Source organism: Erinaceus europaeus, unplaced genomic scaffold (assembly GCF_950295315.1).
Source record: "Erinaceus europaeus unplaced genomic scaffold, mEriEur2.1 scaffold_405, whole genome shotgun sequence".
Taxonomy (NCBI): domain Eukaryota; kingdom Metazoa; phylum Chordata; class Mammalia; order Eulipotyphla; family Erinaceidae; genus Erinaceus; species Erinaceus europaeus.
This window is the reverse complement of record NW_026647460.1, coordinates 48414-65540: the sequence shown is the minus strand read 5'-3', so window position 1 is coordinate 65540 and position 17127 is coordinate 48414. Positions and strand designations below refer to the sequence as shown.

At 48.4% G+C, this 17127-nt stretch overlaps 1 protein-coding gene across 1 annotated transcript in view; it reads left to right on the top strand.

Moving 5' to 3' along the window:
* TNFSF13B (TNF superfamily member 13b) overlaps positions 1-11650 on the top strand; it is a 44346-nt gene extending 32696 nt beyond the window's left edge. The window contains exons 4-6 of the mRNA XM_060184021.1: positions 5167-5279; positions 5372-5522; positions 9522-11650. Coding sequence (XP_060040004.1) covers positions 5167-5279; positions 5372-5522; positions 9522-9634 — 377 coding nt within the window. The 3' untranslated portion in view covers positions 9635-11650. The remainder of the gene's footprint in view (positions 1-5166; positions 5280-5371; positions 5523-9521) is intronic.
* The last annotated feature ends 5477 nt before the right edge of the window (positions 11651-17127 follow it).

Sequence of the window (17127 nt, the reverse complement as noted above, 5' to 3'; positions counted from 1 at the left end):
CTTCCAACCCATGAACATGGAATATCTTTCCACTTCTTTGTGTCTTTTTCAATTTCCTTGAGTAGTGACTCAAAATTTTCAGTATACAAGTCTTTCACTTCTTTGGTCAGATTTATTCCTAGATATTTGATTGTTTTTGTTGCTAAAGTAAAAGGAAATGATTTCTGGATTTCAACTTCTTCGAACTTAGTGTTTGCATAGAGGATTGCCACTGACTTTTGAATGTTAATTTTGTAGCCTGGCACCTTACTGTATTGCCTGATGATTTCCTAAAGCTTCTTGCTGGATTCCTTAGGTTTTTCTATGTATACTAACATGTCATCTGCAAATAGAGAGAGACTTCTTCTCTTCCAATCTGTATGCCTTGAATTCCTTGCTCCTGCCTGATTGCTATGGCAAGAACTTCCAACATTATGTTGAATAGTAATGGTGATAGTGGGCAGCCCTGTCTAGTACCTGATCTGAGGGGAAATGCTTCCAGTTTTTCACCATTGAGTATGATGTTGGCTGTAGGTTTGCTATATACAGACTCCACTATCTTCAGGAATTTTCCATCTATTCCCATTTTTTGAAGTGTTTTGATCATAAAGGGATGTAGTATTTTGTTAAAGGCTTTCTCTGCATCTATTGATAAGAACATACAGTGTTTGGTTTTGCTTTTATTGATGTGGTGGATCACGTTGATTGATTTACATATATTAAACCAACCTTGCATCCCTGGGATAAACCCCACTTGGTCATGATGAACAATCTTTTTAATATACTGTAGTATCCGGTTGGCTAGAACTTTGTTCAATATTTTAGCATCTATGTTCATCAGAGATATTGGTCTGTGCTTTTATATTTTGGTGTATCCCTGTCTGCTTTTGGTATCAGAGTGACGTTATCTTCATAGAAGCTGGCAGGGAGTATTCCTGTGTCTTCAGTCTTCTGGAAGACTTTTAAAAGTAGAGGTATTAGTTCTTTGAAGGTTTTGTAGAATTCATTTTTAAAACCATGTGGTTCAGGACTTTTATTTTTGGGAAGGTTTTTGATAACTGTTTCAGTTTCATTAGCTGTGATGGGCCTGTTCATGTTATCTACTTCCTTTTTACTTAATTTTGGAAGTTTCTTGGTATCTAGGAACTTTTACCTTTCTTCCAGGTTCTCTACCTTGGTGGCATATTGTTGCTCATAGAAGTCTCGCCTGATATGCTGAATTTCTTCAGTGTCTGTTGTGGTATCTCCTCTTTCATTTATGATCCAACTTATTTGGGTCTTCTCCCTTTTTTGTTTTGTGAGTCTGGCTAAAGGTTTGTGAGTATTTTCAGTATTTCAAAGAACCAACATTTACTTTTGTTGATCTTTTGTATGGTTTTCTTATTTTCAATGTTATTGACCTCTGCCCTAACTTTAGTGATTTCTGTCCTTCTGGTTGCTTAGGGTTCCTTTATTATTCTTCTTCTATGTCTTTTTTTGTTTATGTGCAATCAGGGTTTTTATTTGTACTTTTTCTTGTTTCCTAATGTGTGCTTGTATGGCTATGAACTTCCCTCTCAGTACTGCCTTAGCTGTGTCCCAAATATTTTGCTAGCTTCTGCCTTCATTTTCATTGAACTCTTGAAACATTTTGATTTCTTCTTTTATTTCCTCTTTGACCCTTGGTTCTTAAGGAGTGTACTGTTGAGGTTCCACATTTTAGGACTATTACTAATCTTTTGTTGATTGTCAAGTATTAGTTTAATTCCACTGTGGTCTGAGAAAATGCTTGGGATGATTTTAATGCTCTTGAATATGCTGATGCTGTCCTTGCAGCCCAACATATGGTCTATCCTTGAGAATGACCCATGTGGACTTGAGTAGAATGTGTATTCCAGTTTCTTGGGATGAATGACTCTGAAAATGGCCAATAGTCCTAGTTTATCCATCTCCTCATTTAGCTCCCTCATGTCTTTATTGATTTTCTGCCTGGATGATCTGTCAAGTGGAGAGAGTGGGTTGCTGAAGTCCCCTACTCTGACTGTGTTGCCTTTAATATCTTGCTGTAGCTCTTTCAGTAGATGTTTGATGTATTTAGATGGCTTCTCATTGGGTGAATAGATATTAAAAATTGTTAAGTCCTCTTGATTGACTTATCCACTGAGCATTAAATAGTGTCCTTCCCTATATTTTTAAATTTTATTTATTTTAAAGTCTATTGTGTCAGATATGAGAGTAGCTGTTCCTGCTCTTTCTTGTGGGTCATTGGCTTGTATGATAGTTTTCCATCTTTTCACTTTGAGTCTGTGTTTGTTTTGTTGAGTTAGGTGGGTTTCCTGTAGAGAGCATATTGTTGGGTTGTGTTTTCTGATCCATCTTCCTACTCTGTGCCTTCTAGTAGGTGAATTCAGGCCATTGACATTTACTGATATCAAAGACTGAAGATATTTTGATGCCATCACTGTAGATTTTTAGAGTGTCCTGATATACAGCCTATTTATGATGGTCTGACTGTTTATAGGAGACCTTTCAGAACTTCTTTCAGAGCAGGCTTGATGATAGTTGATTATTTCAACTTTTGCTTGTCTGAGAAGGGTTTTATAACTCCATCTAGTCTGAACGACAGTCTAGCAGGATATAGTAGTCTTGGTTGAAAGCCTTTTTCATTGAGCACTGGACAGATATCTTGCCATTTTCTTCTCTCCTACAGTGTTTGTGTGGAGAAGTCTGCTGCTAACCTTATGGGTTTTCCTCTGTAGGTGACACTTTTTCTCTTGCAGCCTTCAGAAACCTTTCTTTATCCTTATTCCTTTCTATTCTCAATATGATGTGTCTTGGTGTCCTTAAGTCTGGGTTAATTTTGTTTGGAACCCATTGGGCTTCTTGAACCTTTATGTCTATTATGTTGTCTAGACTAGAGAAGTTCTCAGCTATTATATCCTGAAGAATGCTTTCTTCTCCTTCCTCTCTTTCTTCCTTTTATAATCTAATAATGTGTATATTATTTCTTTTAAAGTCATCCCATATGTCTCTGTTGTTGTTTAAAGTATCTCTTACTCTCTTTTTGAGATATCTTACTTCTTTTTTAGTTGTCTCTAATTTGTCCTTGATCTTGCTAATTCTATCTTCAGCTTCATTGATTCTATTCTCTCTGCCCTCTGCTGTTTTCTGGAGTTCATCTGTTTTGTTACCCTGTTCTGATACTGTTTTAGCTTGTTCAGCTAGTAGTGTTCTTAGCTCAGCTATTTCATCTTTCAGCTCTCTAATAACCTTAAGATAATTAGTATTTTCTTCCAGAGTCTCATTTGTTGTTTCTGCATTTCTGATGACAAGTCTTTCAAATTCTTTACTCACTCCTGTGATTATTTCCTTAACTAGTGTTTGTACGTTGACCTCATTATTTTGTGTTTCACCCTTTTGAGGGACTTTTAGCTGGACCCTTGTCCTGGTTCATTTCTCCAATATTTCTTCTTGTTGGTTTATCCACTTTATATGGTATGTTATGAGGTCCCTCTCTCAGTACTTTTCAAATTACTTTTCATGCTTGCCTGGACTGACTTGTATCTAAGTAAGGTACTTAAAGGGTTCACAGTTGTGGAAATTGACAGTTGTTTCCATAGTATGTTAATCCCTGAGTTAGGAGCACAGTGGCTTAAATCCTCTTTTGTTCTTTTTCTTCCTTATGGGCTATGGGAGCCCGAGGGCTTTTTAACTATAAGTAGGCTTCTTAGCTTAATCACTGACTCCTGACCAAGAGATAAAGGAGGTTGGGGCAGAGATAATCCAGTGGTTATACAAAGAGACTCTCACAGCCCCACCCTAGGCCACTGAGTTATAGATCTTCTCCTGACTTTCCTGGTTAGTTCTCTGTTCCCTGGTGTCAGCACAGGGCCTCCCCCTGCTGCAGCTGCTTCTGAGGGCAGCAGCAATGGAGACTCACAATTGCATTTGGTGAGTCTCAGGGGAGCCCTCTCCTCCCTTCAGCCGTCCCCTTGTTGGTGAAACAGACTGGAGGTAGTGTATCAATTGGTAAACTGCCGGACTGTTAAAAGCCACTTAATCTCTCCCTAGGCTCCTCTCTGTCCACGAGCCACACGTGTTTGCACTCACCGGTGATTTAGTGGGTCCTGAGATCATTCTAGTCCTGGCTTGTTGTGGTCCCAGGTGGTCTCCTTTGTTATTCCTAGTTGACCTGGGAGAGGAGAGGAGAGAAACACAGAAGCTGCTGCTCCGCAGCCCAGCCTCCAGAAGTCCCATAAAAATATTTTTTAAAGAAACCTACATATATATATATATATATATATATATATATATATATATATATATATGGAGAGAGAGAGAGAGAGAGAGAGAGAGCAAAGCAGAGCTGTGCAGTGTGGGGATCCAAGCTAGGGGTCTTGTGGGCATAAGCCCTGTGCTCTGCCACTGGGCTGTCTCCCTGGCAAGGGGTTCTTTTTTTCATTTGGCTTATTTATAAAATAAAAATAATAGAAAATATGGACAAAACCATAGGAGAAGAGGGTAAAATTCCACACATTTCCCACCCCAGGTTCCACATCCCATCCCCTCCCTTGATAGCTTCCCTGTTCTTTATCCCTCTGGAAGCATGGACCCAGCATCGTTATGGGGTGCAGAAGGTGGGAGTCCTGGCTTCTGTGACTGCTTCCCGCTGGACACGGGTTCTTACTTGGAGCTCTGGCCCACTGTCCTGCAGACTCTGACATTTGCTTGTTTGTTTTTGCTTTTTTGCCTCCAGGGTTCTCGCTGGGGCTCCATGCCTGCACTAGGAATCCACTGCTCCTGGTGGACATCTTTCTTACCTTTCCTTCCTTGTCTTATGGGATAGGGCAGAGAGAAATTGAGAGGGCAGGGGAGACAGAGAAAGAGAGACACCTGCAGCCCTGCCTCATCACTCGGCTTCGCAGCTTTCCCCCACCCCCAGGCAGGGAATAGGGGCTCGAACCCGAGTCTTTATGTGCAAAACCATCCGGCCGGACTCTGACTTGTCCAGGTTGATGAAGGGGTTTGTTTCGGCAGAGGAAGGTCTTGGGAGGTGTAACACCAGCCCCCCAGCTGCTTTCGCGTTCAGAAAGAGAGATGGGGACAGAGAGGCAGAGATAGCAAGAGACAGCCCAGCAGGGCAGCACCTGCCGCCCGCCCGCCCCAACAAGGCCTGTGCTCTCCCTTCCTCTCCTTCTCCCCTCGCAGGCGCCTACACCTTTGTGCCCTGGCTGCTGAGCTTCAAGAGAGGCCGGGCGCTGGAGGAGCGGGACCACAAGATCCTCGTCAAGGAGGCCGGCTACTTCTTCATCTACGGCCAGGTGGGCCCCCGCCCGGCCTCCCCCCTGCCCCCCGCCCAGCCCGGCCCCGGGCGGCCCCCAGGCCCATCCCTCCACCTCCCCGTCACCCACAGGTCCTGTACACCGACCCCACCTTCGCCATGGGCCACGTCATCCAGAGGAGGAAGGTGCACGTCTTCGGGGACGAGCTGAGCCTGGTCACCCTGTTCCGCTGCATCCAGAACATGCCTCAGACGCTGCCCAACAACTCCTGCTACTCTGCAGGTGAGGGGCACCACCTCCAGGCAGCCCTCCATGCCCTCCTCTCTCCCGCTGTCCTCCTCTCCTCTCCTCCTCTCCTCTCCTTTCTTCTCCTCCCCTCCCCTCCTCTCCTCCCCTTCCCTCCTCTCCTCTCCCCTCCTCTCTTCCCCTCCTCTCCTCTCCTCTCCTCTCCTCCCCCTTCCCCTCCTCTGCTCTCCTCTCTGCTCTCCTCCCTTCCCTTCCCCTCCCCTCCTCTCCTATCCTCTCCTCTGCCTTCCCCTTTCCTCCCCTTCCCTTCCCTCCTCTCCCCTTCTTTCCCTGCCCTCCCCTCCTCTCCTCTCCTCTCCTTTCTCCTCCCTCTCTCTCCTCTCTGCTCACTTCTCTCTCTCTCTCCTTTTCTTTCCCTCTCTCTTCTCCTCTTCCTCTCTCTTTTCTGTTTTCTTCTCTCTCCTCTCTTCTCTCTTCTCACTTCTCATTTCTCCCTCTCCCTCAATCTCATCTCTCTCTCTCTCTCTCTCATAAATACATCATCTTTAGAGAGGAGAAGGACTTCATAGCACTTGACACTGAGGCCGGTGTAGACTGTGTCCCCGCAGCCTTCTGCAGAGGACAATGGTGACAGCTGATGGTCGGAGGGGAGGTGGGCAGAGCAGGCAGGTGGGGCGGCCTCACCACAACCCCAGGATCCCCCACCTGGGACCCACGACGAGGCCCGAGTTCCAGGCCCGGCTCCAGACAGCCACTCTGGCTTGGGCCCCCGTCAGCAGAACCACTTTCACTTATTTTTATTAGTGGTTTAATACTGATTTACAGAATTGTAACATAACAGATCTAACTCCACCCCGTCCCCATCACCAGAGCTCTGTGTCCCTTTCCCTCCACTGGGAACCGCAGCAGTGCTTCTCCCCAGATCACGGACATGGGTCGACTCTGTGACGATTATGTCTACATGGATGTATATTTTTTCTTCTAATTTTTCCCAACAATTTTGCCTTCTCTTCCTTTCAAAATCACCCCACCCCTACACATCTCACTACTTCTGAGTGTCCTTCTGTTTTTCCTCTTCTCTCTCAGATAAGAGAAGCGGTGCCTGGCTTCCTCTGGTGTTTTTCACTTCCCTGTCAGTAATGCGATAAAAATAAGATTTTTAGTGACAAGTGCTCTGGGTCCTGGTGGAATTGGGGTGCAGAGACTTCTGGTCATCTTCCCCTAACAGTTTCCTCTCTGGGAGTATGGACCAAAATTATTATATTATTTTTATTGCCACCAGGGCTATCACTGGGGCTCAGTGCCAGCATTACAAATCCTCCACTCCACATGACCATTAATTCCTTTTGTTTTCTTTCTAATTTCTATTAGATGAGATAGAGAGAAGTCAAGAGAGGGTGGAGAGATAGGAAGAGAGAAAGACAGACACCTGCAGACCTGCAGGTGGGGGGAGCACAGGCTCGAACCCTGGTCCTCGAGCTTGGTAAAGTGTGCGCTCAACCACCACCCGGCCTTCTGGACCACAATTCTTTATGGGAGCAGGAGGTGGGGAGTTCTGGCTTCTGCAATTGCTTCCTTGCTGGACATGGGCCTTGGCAGGTGGATCCACACCCCCAGCCTGTGAGAACTTCTCTTCCAGAGTAAAGACCCTGGGTTGGAGCAAGGGACACATGCTCAGTTTTCTGAAGTGCCGGCAGACAGATAGACGGCGTGGGGGTGTGGTGGTGTGGACAGGAGCTTGGCTAGGGCGGAAGGGCAGGTCCGTTTCTGCCCAGACTCCACACACAACCTTCCTTTCCACCTGGGGGCAAGTTCAAGTGAGTCAAGGCTGTTGCCTGTAACCCATGATCCCGCCAACCCTGCCAGACCCCCGGGGGCCAACAGCCCCCTTTCCAGAAAGTTGCCTGGGGGTGTGTGTGCATGAGGTGGTGCACCCGGTTAAACACACATAGTACAAAGCACAAGGATACGGGTTCGAGCCCCCTGTCCCCACCTGCAGGGGGGAAGCTTCACGGTGGTGAAGCAGGGCTGCAGGGGTCTCTCCCTACCTCTACCTCCCCTCCCCTTTCAGTTTCTCTCTGTCTCTATCCAATGAAAAGGGAAAAAAAAAATGATCTCCAGGAGCAGTGGATTTGTGGGGCCAGCACCAAGCCCCAGCGATACTTCTGGAGAGAGGAGAAAAGATGAAGAAAGTTGCCTTGGAAGCGAGAGGGGCTGGGAGTTGTGAAGCTCCCCAAAGTCATGTCTTTCTCTAGCGCGCCCACCTCATAAACCCACCAGAAAGCAGCGCATGGTCAGAGACACCTGTCGCTCTGAACCCGCAGACATAAGCAGCTGCCAGGAGGAAGTCTGTGGACTTGGGATTCCCTAATCTCCACAAAGACATGTCCTCCTGCACTGAGCAGTGTGTTGGTAGTGCAGACAAATGCTCCCATGAACTGGTGGTGCTACTGCTGGTGCCGGGCTCAAACCAAGGTCTTCACAGCCACAAGTTCTTAGGGTTTTATTTTATGAATTCCTTTTATTTTAAAGGTGTTAATTTACTAACATGAGAGAGAGAGAGAGAGAGAAAAGAGAAAAAAAAAAAACAGCATCAGGGTCGCTAATGTGATGCTGGGAATTGAACTCAGGACCCCTTAATATGCAAGTCTAGTCCTAAGCTCACTGCACACCTCCCATGCCTCTGAACCCTTGAGTGTGTTCTGACTCTCTGCTCCTTTCTTTCCTTCTTTCTTTCTTTCTTTCTTTCTTTCTTTCTTTCTTTCTTTCTTTCCTTCTTTCTTTCTTTTTTATATTTATTTATTTTCCCTTTTTGCTGTCCTTGTTGTTGTAGTTATTGTTGTTGTTACTGATGTATTATTGTTGTTGGATAGGACAGAGAGAAATGGAGAGAGGAGGGGAAGACAGAGAGGGGGAGAGAAAGACAGACACCTGCAGACCTGCTTCACCGCCTATGAAGCGACTCCCCTGCAGGTGGGGAGCTGGGGGCTCAAAGCGGGATCCTTAGGCCGGTCCTTGAGCTTTGCGCCACCTGTGCTTAACCCGCTGCACTACCGCCCGACTCCCCCTTTCTTTCTTTTTAAAATTGTTATCAGTGATTTAATAATGGTGAACAAGATTGTAAGATCACAGGGGTACAATTCCACATAGTTCCCACCACCAGAGTCCCCTGTCCCATCCCCTCCTCCATTGGAAGCGTCCCTGTTCTTTATCCCTCTGGAGTCTGGACCCAAATTCTCTATGGGGAGCAGAAGGTGGGAGTTCTGCCTTCTGTCATTGCTTCTCCACTGGACATGGGTGTTGGCAGGTGGACCCACACCCCCAGCCTGTGTCTGTCTGTCCCTAGTGGGGCAGGGCTCTGGGGAGGGGAGGCTCCAGGACACATGGGTGAGGGCGTCTGCCCAGGGAGGTCAGGGTGGCGTCATGGTAGCATCTGCAGCTTGGTGGCTGAAAGCTGGTAAGATGTAAAGCAGGACAAATTGTTTAATTTTTACCTGAGCCTGACAGCTGACATGCAGGTGGACTAAAAAATATTGTCTGGGAAGATGGTGTCAGAGTTAAGAACAGGACTAGAAAGCTGGGTCAGGGCAGAGAGCAGTACGCAGACACCATTCACTGTCGCCCCGTCTTGCTTCTTTATTTCACACTGGTGTACAACAGAGTCCCCTTGTCAACCAGATGAAGCGACCAAACCCTTGTAACTATGGGAACTGGACACACAGGCCCACCAGCGAGGGTGCTGGCTTTGCTCAGACTGTCACCCGCAAGCTGAACTCATGCTTTCTGCCCACATTGTCCCGTCTTATCAATAGCATGTGATCCGTACGCTGCCATCTGTCAGGGCTCCTTGCGTCCATTCCTTCCAGTCTCTTCCTCGTGCTGAGAGACTAGGAGTCAGGTCAGGAGGCCACCGGTGTCCTTGAAAGCCCGGCTCCTCCTCGCTCTGTCTCCTCAGTGAAATAGCAGCTGTGAAGGTGACTCCCCTCCTCTCCACAGCGCAGATATTCACTCACGCTGCAACTCCTTTCTGCCCAGGCATCGCCAAGCTGGAGGAAGGGGACGAGCTACAACTCGCCATACCCCGGGAAGACGCAAAAATATCCCGGGACGGAGACGCCACGTTCTTCGGAGCCTTGAAGCTGCTGTGACCCACGGACACCTTGCCTGGGGCTCTCCCCACCCCCCCACCCCATTTTCTGCACCTCGGGCTGGGGGTGGGGTGGGGTGTGGGGGTGGACGCTCTTAACTGGAAATACCAAAGGGTAAAGTCAAGGTCATTGCCATAACCCTTGCTGTGAGCTGTTTGTTTTGGTTTGTTGAAACCAGACCAAAACAGGAAATTTAAGAGCCAGCCACTGCCAAAGGGCGTCATGTGAATTACGAGAAATTGAGTCTATTCAGAGAAAGATAGATAGACTCAGGCTCTCTCTCTCTCTCTCTCTCTCTCTCTCTCTCTCTCTCTGTTGATCCATGTTGAACATTTGAGTCAGAGCGTCCTGTCTTGGAGGAGAGTGGGGAGTTTTCATTGGTCTCTTCTTACAAAGCCTGGGTTCTATCACTTCCTGGCAGGCCCCACACCCCCAGGGCATAAGACACATGGGGAGACCCCAGGAGTTGCCCTTTCAGGCAGTGAACACTGGGGACGGTCAGAGGCTAAGCAGAACCATGCAAATCTGAGACAGGAAGTGGAACTAAGTGTCAAAATACATCCTACCGACCCATTGGCATCACAATGGGCTGTCTGTCGGTCCTGTGCATGTCTGTCTTCCTGGTTCAGGTCTGAGGCATCTGTCTCCGTGGTTGAGGACCCCTCAGAACACGCCAGACACTGCTCTCAGAGATGACTCCGGAGTCCGCGTATTTCCACAGCTGGTTTCAGTTCCTGCCTTAGGCTACGACAGTAAAATGTCTGGAAACCAACTGGGACAAGGACTTGTCCCACCGAGAGACTTATTAAAAGATGAGTGTTGTGTTTAGGCCGTGAGGGGAGACAGTTCTCTCCTGAGCAGGGGCACAGGACCCCCGTCACCTGACTCTGCAGCTGTTGCACTCGGTACTCTGAACCACTGTGGTTGCTATTTTTAATGACTTGGCACATTTTGCCCGTGGGTGTGGAAGCTGACCACGTCAAGTGTGGTGAGCACTGAGTCCCATGCAGGCTGGTTCCAGTTCATGGCTGGCACCACTGAGTGAGAAGCATGACTGCCCTCACCAGCAAATACCCAGTGTGCAGAGGAGCACAGTGGCCGGTCATGCTGGAATGCCTTTCCCCTTTTGTTCCCTCCCTTTTTGTCTGAAACTGCTGCTATTACAGTTCCCAACCTTCACAAAATGCCCCTGTTGCCAGCTTCCAGACACGGAGGCTCCCTCCAAAGCCTCCTGAAGTGGGTTCTGTGCCAGGCTCGCCAGCAGGTTTCTGGACAGCCGGACGCCAGCATCCCGAGTCTCATTTGCTGGATTTGCTGGAGGGCTACCTTTGGAGAAAGCCCTACGACTCTTTCTGTGACATCACTTTCCCTCCCCTTGCCTGTCTCTGAACATGTCTCTTCAAGATTCTGGTTTCACAGTCCTCTGCTTCAAGCTTGAGAGGTTCTCATCCAGCTCAGTTTCTCTCCAGTTCACATCACAGCGTTTTGAAGACATACATGCTTTTTGAAACCAAATGATTTGGGTTTTGTCCTTGAATTCGAACATTGTTTAAAACTCTGATTTCTGGGTTTTTTTGTTTGTTTGTTTTAGTTAGGCTGTATTTGCTTTATAATACTACAATTACCAAGAAGTGATGATTGGGGAGGGGATCCAATCGTAAGAGGAGCTCAACCAGTCTCTTGAGAGTCTCCACTGACTTGGATGCCCAAATAAAACATCTCGGTGGCATCTGTCTCCCCTTCTGGTTTTGTCCAACCTCATTTCATCATCCCTGGGCTGCTCTCTACATAGCAAAATGTCAGTTTAAAAATAGGTGCGACCAGAAAGACAACGTAATGCTTCTGCAGAAGACTTTGATGCCTTAGGCTTCTTGGTCCCAGGTTTAATCCCCAGCACCACCAACGGCCAGAACTGAGCAGGGCTCTGAGGGCGGAGGGAGGAGTGAGTGAGCAATTCTGAAACATGACAAAGTCGTGCTGTGTTAGGATACAACAGTAAAACATTTGAAAGCGTCATGGTCTGCCTCCTTCAAGGATTTGTTCCGTCATGATCTATTAAAGGACAAATACTGTCTTTAAGACATAGGGGGTGAAGAGGTGCTTCTCCTCCTCAGCAGATGAACGCAGTAACTATAAATTGAAAGCTATACTCTGAACCATATTATGAGTTTAACTGATTTAATAATGATCAACAAGACTGCAGGGCAAGAGGGGTACAAGTCCTACAATTCTCACCACCAAAGTTCCCTGTCCCATCCCCTCCTCTGGAAGCTTCCCTGTTCTTTATCCCTCTGGGAGCCTGGACCCAAATTCTCTATGGGGAGCAGAAGGTGGGAGTTCTGGCTTCTGTCATTGCTTCTCCGCTGGACATGGGTGTTGGCAGGTGGACCCCACACCTCCAGCCTGTGTCTATCTGTCCCTAGTGGGACAGGGCTCTGGGGAGGGGAGGCTCCAGGACACATTCGTGAGGGCGTCTGCCCAGGGGCGTCAGGTTGGCATCATGGTAGCATCTGCAACTTGGTGGCTGCAAGGCTGTAAGATATAAAACAAAGCAAGTTGTTTAATAACCAGGAACCTAAAGGTAAGAATAGAGCAGATGAAACTAGAGGTCTTCTGGTGGGAAGAAGCCAGGTTGTCTATTTTAGTTATGTTCCATATGGTCCATGACTTTAGTGATTTTTACCTGAACCTGACAGCTAACATGCAGGTGGACTGAGAATATTGTCTGGGGAGATGGTGTCAGAGTTGGGAACAGGACTAGAAAGCTGGATCAGGGCAGAGGGCAGCTTCCACGCATAAGGAATAAGTCTCTAAACACCATTAACTGTCTACCCCATTGCCTGTCCCAGGCCCCATGTCTGTTCACAGTCAGCACAGGAGCCTGTGTGGCCTCCGAGTCCCTGTCAGTCTGAGCTCGCAGTCCATGGGCACAGCGGGAACCTTCCAGGCTGCTCTCATGTCAGGACCCGTCTTCCTCGAGGGGCAGAGCAGGCTGACCAGCCTCCCTGCAGAGCGTGGGGAGTCCCCGCCATGGCTGCTCTGCAGTGAGGGCAGGGCCTGGAGAGGCCCCAGGAGGGCTTGTGCTGACGTTCCCGATGGAGGTGACAGTGATGGTGGAGAGACGTGTAGGCCCATCATGTCTGTGTGGGAGTCCCAGGATCCCTCACCAGGGCCCCGGATGATGGGGTGGGCTGACAGTGACCAAAGGCCGTCATTAGAGTGTGCTGGTCTCTGCCCCTCACCCAGCCTTTGTCGCCCTTACTTTATCTGATGGGGTTAGCCTGCCAGTGGCCGAGGGAAGTGAGGTAGGGGTAGGAAAGGAGGTGTAGAGTCCTGAGGGGTGGTTATTTGATGAGGTCCTTTCTGGTGTCTTCTGTAGGTCTTTCCATGGCGGCAGTACTTCCGTAGCTGGGCTCTGGATGTCATATCTGTGAAACTCTTGCCCCAAACAGTGCTATGAATCCATGAGAGAGAGAAAGAGTCATGCTGGCACACGCAGTGCTGGGGGTGAAAACCAGGACCTCAGGCTTGCAAGTCCTGTGGTCCTCTGCTGCCCCCTCCACCCCTGACACACCATCTTCCTCTGTCTTAAATCCCATGTCAAAGGCCGTGCCCACTCCTCTGGGCCCTGGAAAGGTCTGTTCTGATACCACTCTCCCAGGAAGCCTCTCACCTTTTACCCAAGTCATCGCTTGGGAGGCGTTCTCTGCTGGGCTCATGCCCTGTGCACCCCCCGGGGCCCCGTCACATGTGGTCGTGGCCCAGTCTGTCGGACTAGCTTTGCGAGAGGAGACAGACGACCCGGGACTCATGGTTGAGTTATACGCAGTATCTCTTTATTCATGCAGGACGCAGCACAATCAATGCCGAGCTAAACTAAAACTAAAACTAACTAAAGTAAAACTCACAATGCTGTCCTTATATATATACTTGCCAAGTAGGGTGGGAACAGGATGTGACGTAGAGAGGGTGGAGAGAAAAGTGACTGGTGACAATCAGGGTGTGACAAGGAGAGGGGGCGGAGCAAAAAGACATCATGAACCAGTGAGGATTAAACCAGTGCCCTGCAGGCAGGGTGGTGCTTAGTTAACAGTGGTTATGTAAATAGAATGCAGTGTTAAGCGGTGGGGATTAAACCAATGAAACAGAAGGGGTTTTTTAGAAGCAGAATTAGAAGCAGACCAACACCAGTCCTGCCCTCGGCAGCTGGGACTACAGTCACAAGCATGGCACACACAGTGTCCTCATCTGTCTTGCCGCAGCAGGGCTGTTGGGACGTCTCCAGTTTGAGGCGACTAGGAAGTGCGTTTGCATGACTTTCTTAGCCTTTTTGCAGAAGCCTGTGTGCATAGTTCTGTCTGCTCTCCGGCTAGAATGGCCTCAGCTGACACAGAGCATGTAAACTTCAGCCTTGGGGAGTACCAGGCAAGGACGGTCCGCCTGGTGGGCAGTTTCTCTAGCCAGGGGGTTTGCTGTCCAGTGCCGGGTCAGGTGCACGTGCTGCTCGGAGCTGTGGGTCCACCTCAGCCCTCAGGCTCTGTGCTGGCCCTGCCTGGGGTCAGGAGGAGCCCGCATCCCTGAGGAGACTCATTTCCCAGCTGCTACTGTGACATGTCCAGGTGACTCATCGTTCAGAAGGGGCTGAAGATTGGCTGCAGCTCCTCCTTTCACTTCCTCTTGTGGAGAGAGAGAGAGAGAGAGAGAGAACCCAGACATGGCACAAAGGCACAAAAAGTAACTGTTGGGAGTTGGGCGGTAGCGCAGCGGGTTAAGTGCACGTGGCGCAAAGCGCAAGGACCGGCAGAAGGATCCCGGTTCCAGCCTCCGGCTCCCCACCTGCGGGGGGGGGGGGGTCACTTCACAAGCAGTGAAGCAGGTCTGCAGGTGTCTGTCTTTCTCTCCCCCTCTCTGTCTTCCCCTCCTCTCTCCATTTCTCTCTGTCCTATCCAACAACAATGACATCAATAACTACAACAATAGAACAACAAGGACAACAAAAGGGAATAAATATTAAAAAAAAGTAACTGTCACACAGCAGAAAAAGCAGCAGCAGCAAATACTGGAGAGGCTGTGGGGACAAAGGACCCTCCTCACTGCTGGTGGGAATGTCAGGGGCCCAGCCCCTGTGGAGAGCAGTCTGGAGACTCTCAGAAGCTGGAAGGGGACCTGCCCTGTGACCCTGCAAGTCCTCTCCTGGGGACAGATCCTAAGGAACCCAACACACCCATCCAGAAAGATCTGTGTGCACCTGTGTTCACAGCAGCACAATGTGTAACAGCCACAACCTGGAAGCAACCCAGGTGTCCAACAACAGATGAGTGGCTGAGCAAGCTGTGGCCTAGACACACAATGGAATACTACGCAGCTATTAAAAATGGCGATTTCACTGTCCTCACCTCATCATGGATGGAGCTTGAAGAAATCCTGTGAAGTGAGATCAGCAAGAAAGAGAAGGATGAAGATGGGGTGATCTCACTGACTCATGGACAGAAGTGGAGAAACAGAACAGAAGGGGACACATGAAGCAGAACTTGTGTCTGGTGTCTTGCACTTTACTGGGGGTGAGGGGGGCTTTCAGGTCCTGGTGCTGATGGTGGAGGAGGACCTTGGCTGGGGGTAGGGAGAGTGTTTTGCTGAAAACTGAGAAGTTTTATACATACACCAACAACTATATTGACTGTAAACCATTAATTCCCCCCCCAATAAAAAAAATAAAACACCATGACCCCCACTCAGCTGCCCATTGCCAAGGTGACCGAGTCTTTTGTCATTTTTAAAACAACAAGGCGAAAGGCTGGAGAGAGAGCTGCAGGCCTTGCCATGCAAACCACCATCTTTGAGCCCTGGCATTGAAACAGAAGGGGCGGGGGACCTGGAGAGCCTCCAAGGCCGAGAAGCTGAGGGCTCTGGAAGAAAGATGTGCGGACACCTGATGTCTCAGGTGACACAACGGGATGCTCTCAGAGACACCTGCTGGGTGACTCAAGGCACAAAGGTCCCATCAGGACACCACCTGGTGAGGTGGGGAAAAGCAGATCCGAGGGCAGGGGGGCAGTGCAGGGGGGCCTGCAAAGAGACTGTCCTGCCTGAGGCTCTGAGGTACTGGGTTCAGTCCCCAGCACCACCACCAGCGAGGGCTGAGCAGGACTCTGGGGAAGGGAGGAAAAAATGCTGTGCTGTACTCTGCACACTCCAGTATGAGCAGGGGGAATTCTAGGTCATTGTTTTATTTTTATTTGTTTAGGGCTTTTTTTTTTTTGCCTCCAGGGTTATCGCTGGGGTTCGGTGCTTGCATGAATCCACTGCTCCTGGAGGCCATTTTTTTTCCTTTTGTTACCCTTGTTTATCATTATTATTATTATTGTTGTTATTACTGTGTCTGTTGTTGGATAGGACAGAGAGAAATGGAGAGAGGAGGGTAAGACAGAGGGGGAGAGAAAGACAGACACCTGCAGACCTGCTTCACCGCCTGTGAAGCGACTCCCCTGCAGGTGGGGAGCCGGGGGCTCGAACCGGGATCCTTACTCCGGTCCTTGTGTTTTGTGCCACCTATGCATAACCCACTGCGCTACCGCCCAGCCCCCAGGGGATTTTTTTTTGGTTGTTCTTTTGCTTTTTATCTCATGTTGCATTTAAGATTAAACACAGCCTGGGGAGACAGCACAGGGTACTGCAACAGACTCTCCTGCTTGAGCCTCTGAGGTCCCAGGTTCAATTCCCAGTATCACCGTTATCCGGAGCCAAGTAGAAATAAGATATAAACCAGAAGGAGAAGGATCCTGGTCCCCACCTCCATTAAAATCAGACAAAGTAGAAAGGCACTGTCTCCATCTTGTCGGCATCAGCTGCTCCAGCGACGTTTTGGACGTGGGAGCGTCTTGGGGCTCTTCCCCATGGCCGGCTGGATGCCATGCTTATGTGGCAGTGCCTGTGTTTGCTGTGGCGACGTTGTCCCGGTGGGAACAACGCCACTGCGACTGGGTTGACCTCTGCACTTTTCTTACTTGCTGGGGTGTGTGTAGCTTGTGTAATGTTCATACCAGGAATGGAAGAACAACTGAATACGGTTAGCTTTTTTTTTTTAAGTAGATTTACTAAATTTGTATTTTATTTATTGTAAAGTGCTTTTTGTGAAAAAGAAAAGTAATATGTAAAATGTAAATAAAAATATGTAATCCCCCAATTAGACAAAGTATATATATGTATATACTTTGTATACGTGTGTATATACACATACACACATACATACGCATGTGCACATACACACGTGCACATACATACACACATGCACACACATACACATATACAAATACACATGCATACATCCAATACACGCATGCATGCACATACATATATACATGCACATATACACATGTGCATACATATACAGACACATGTGTATACACATATACACGTGTATGCATATATACATATACATACATGTATACACATGCACACACATATATACACAGACATAAACACATATAAATATA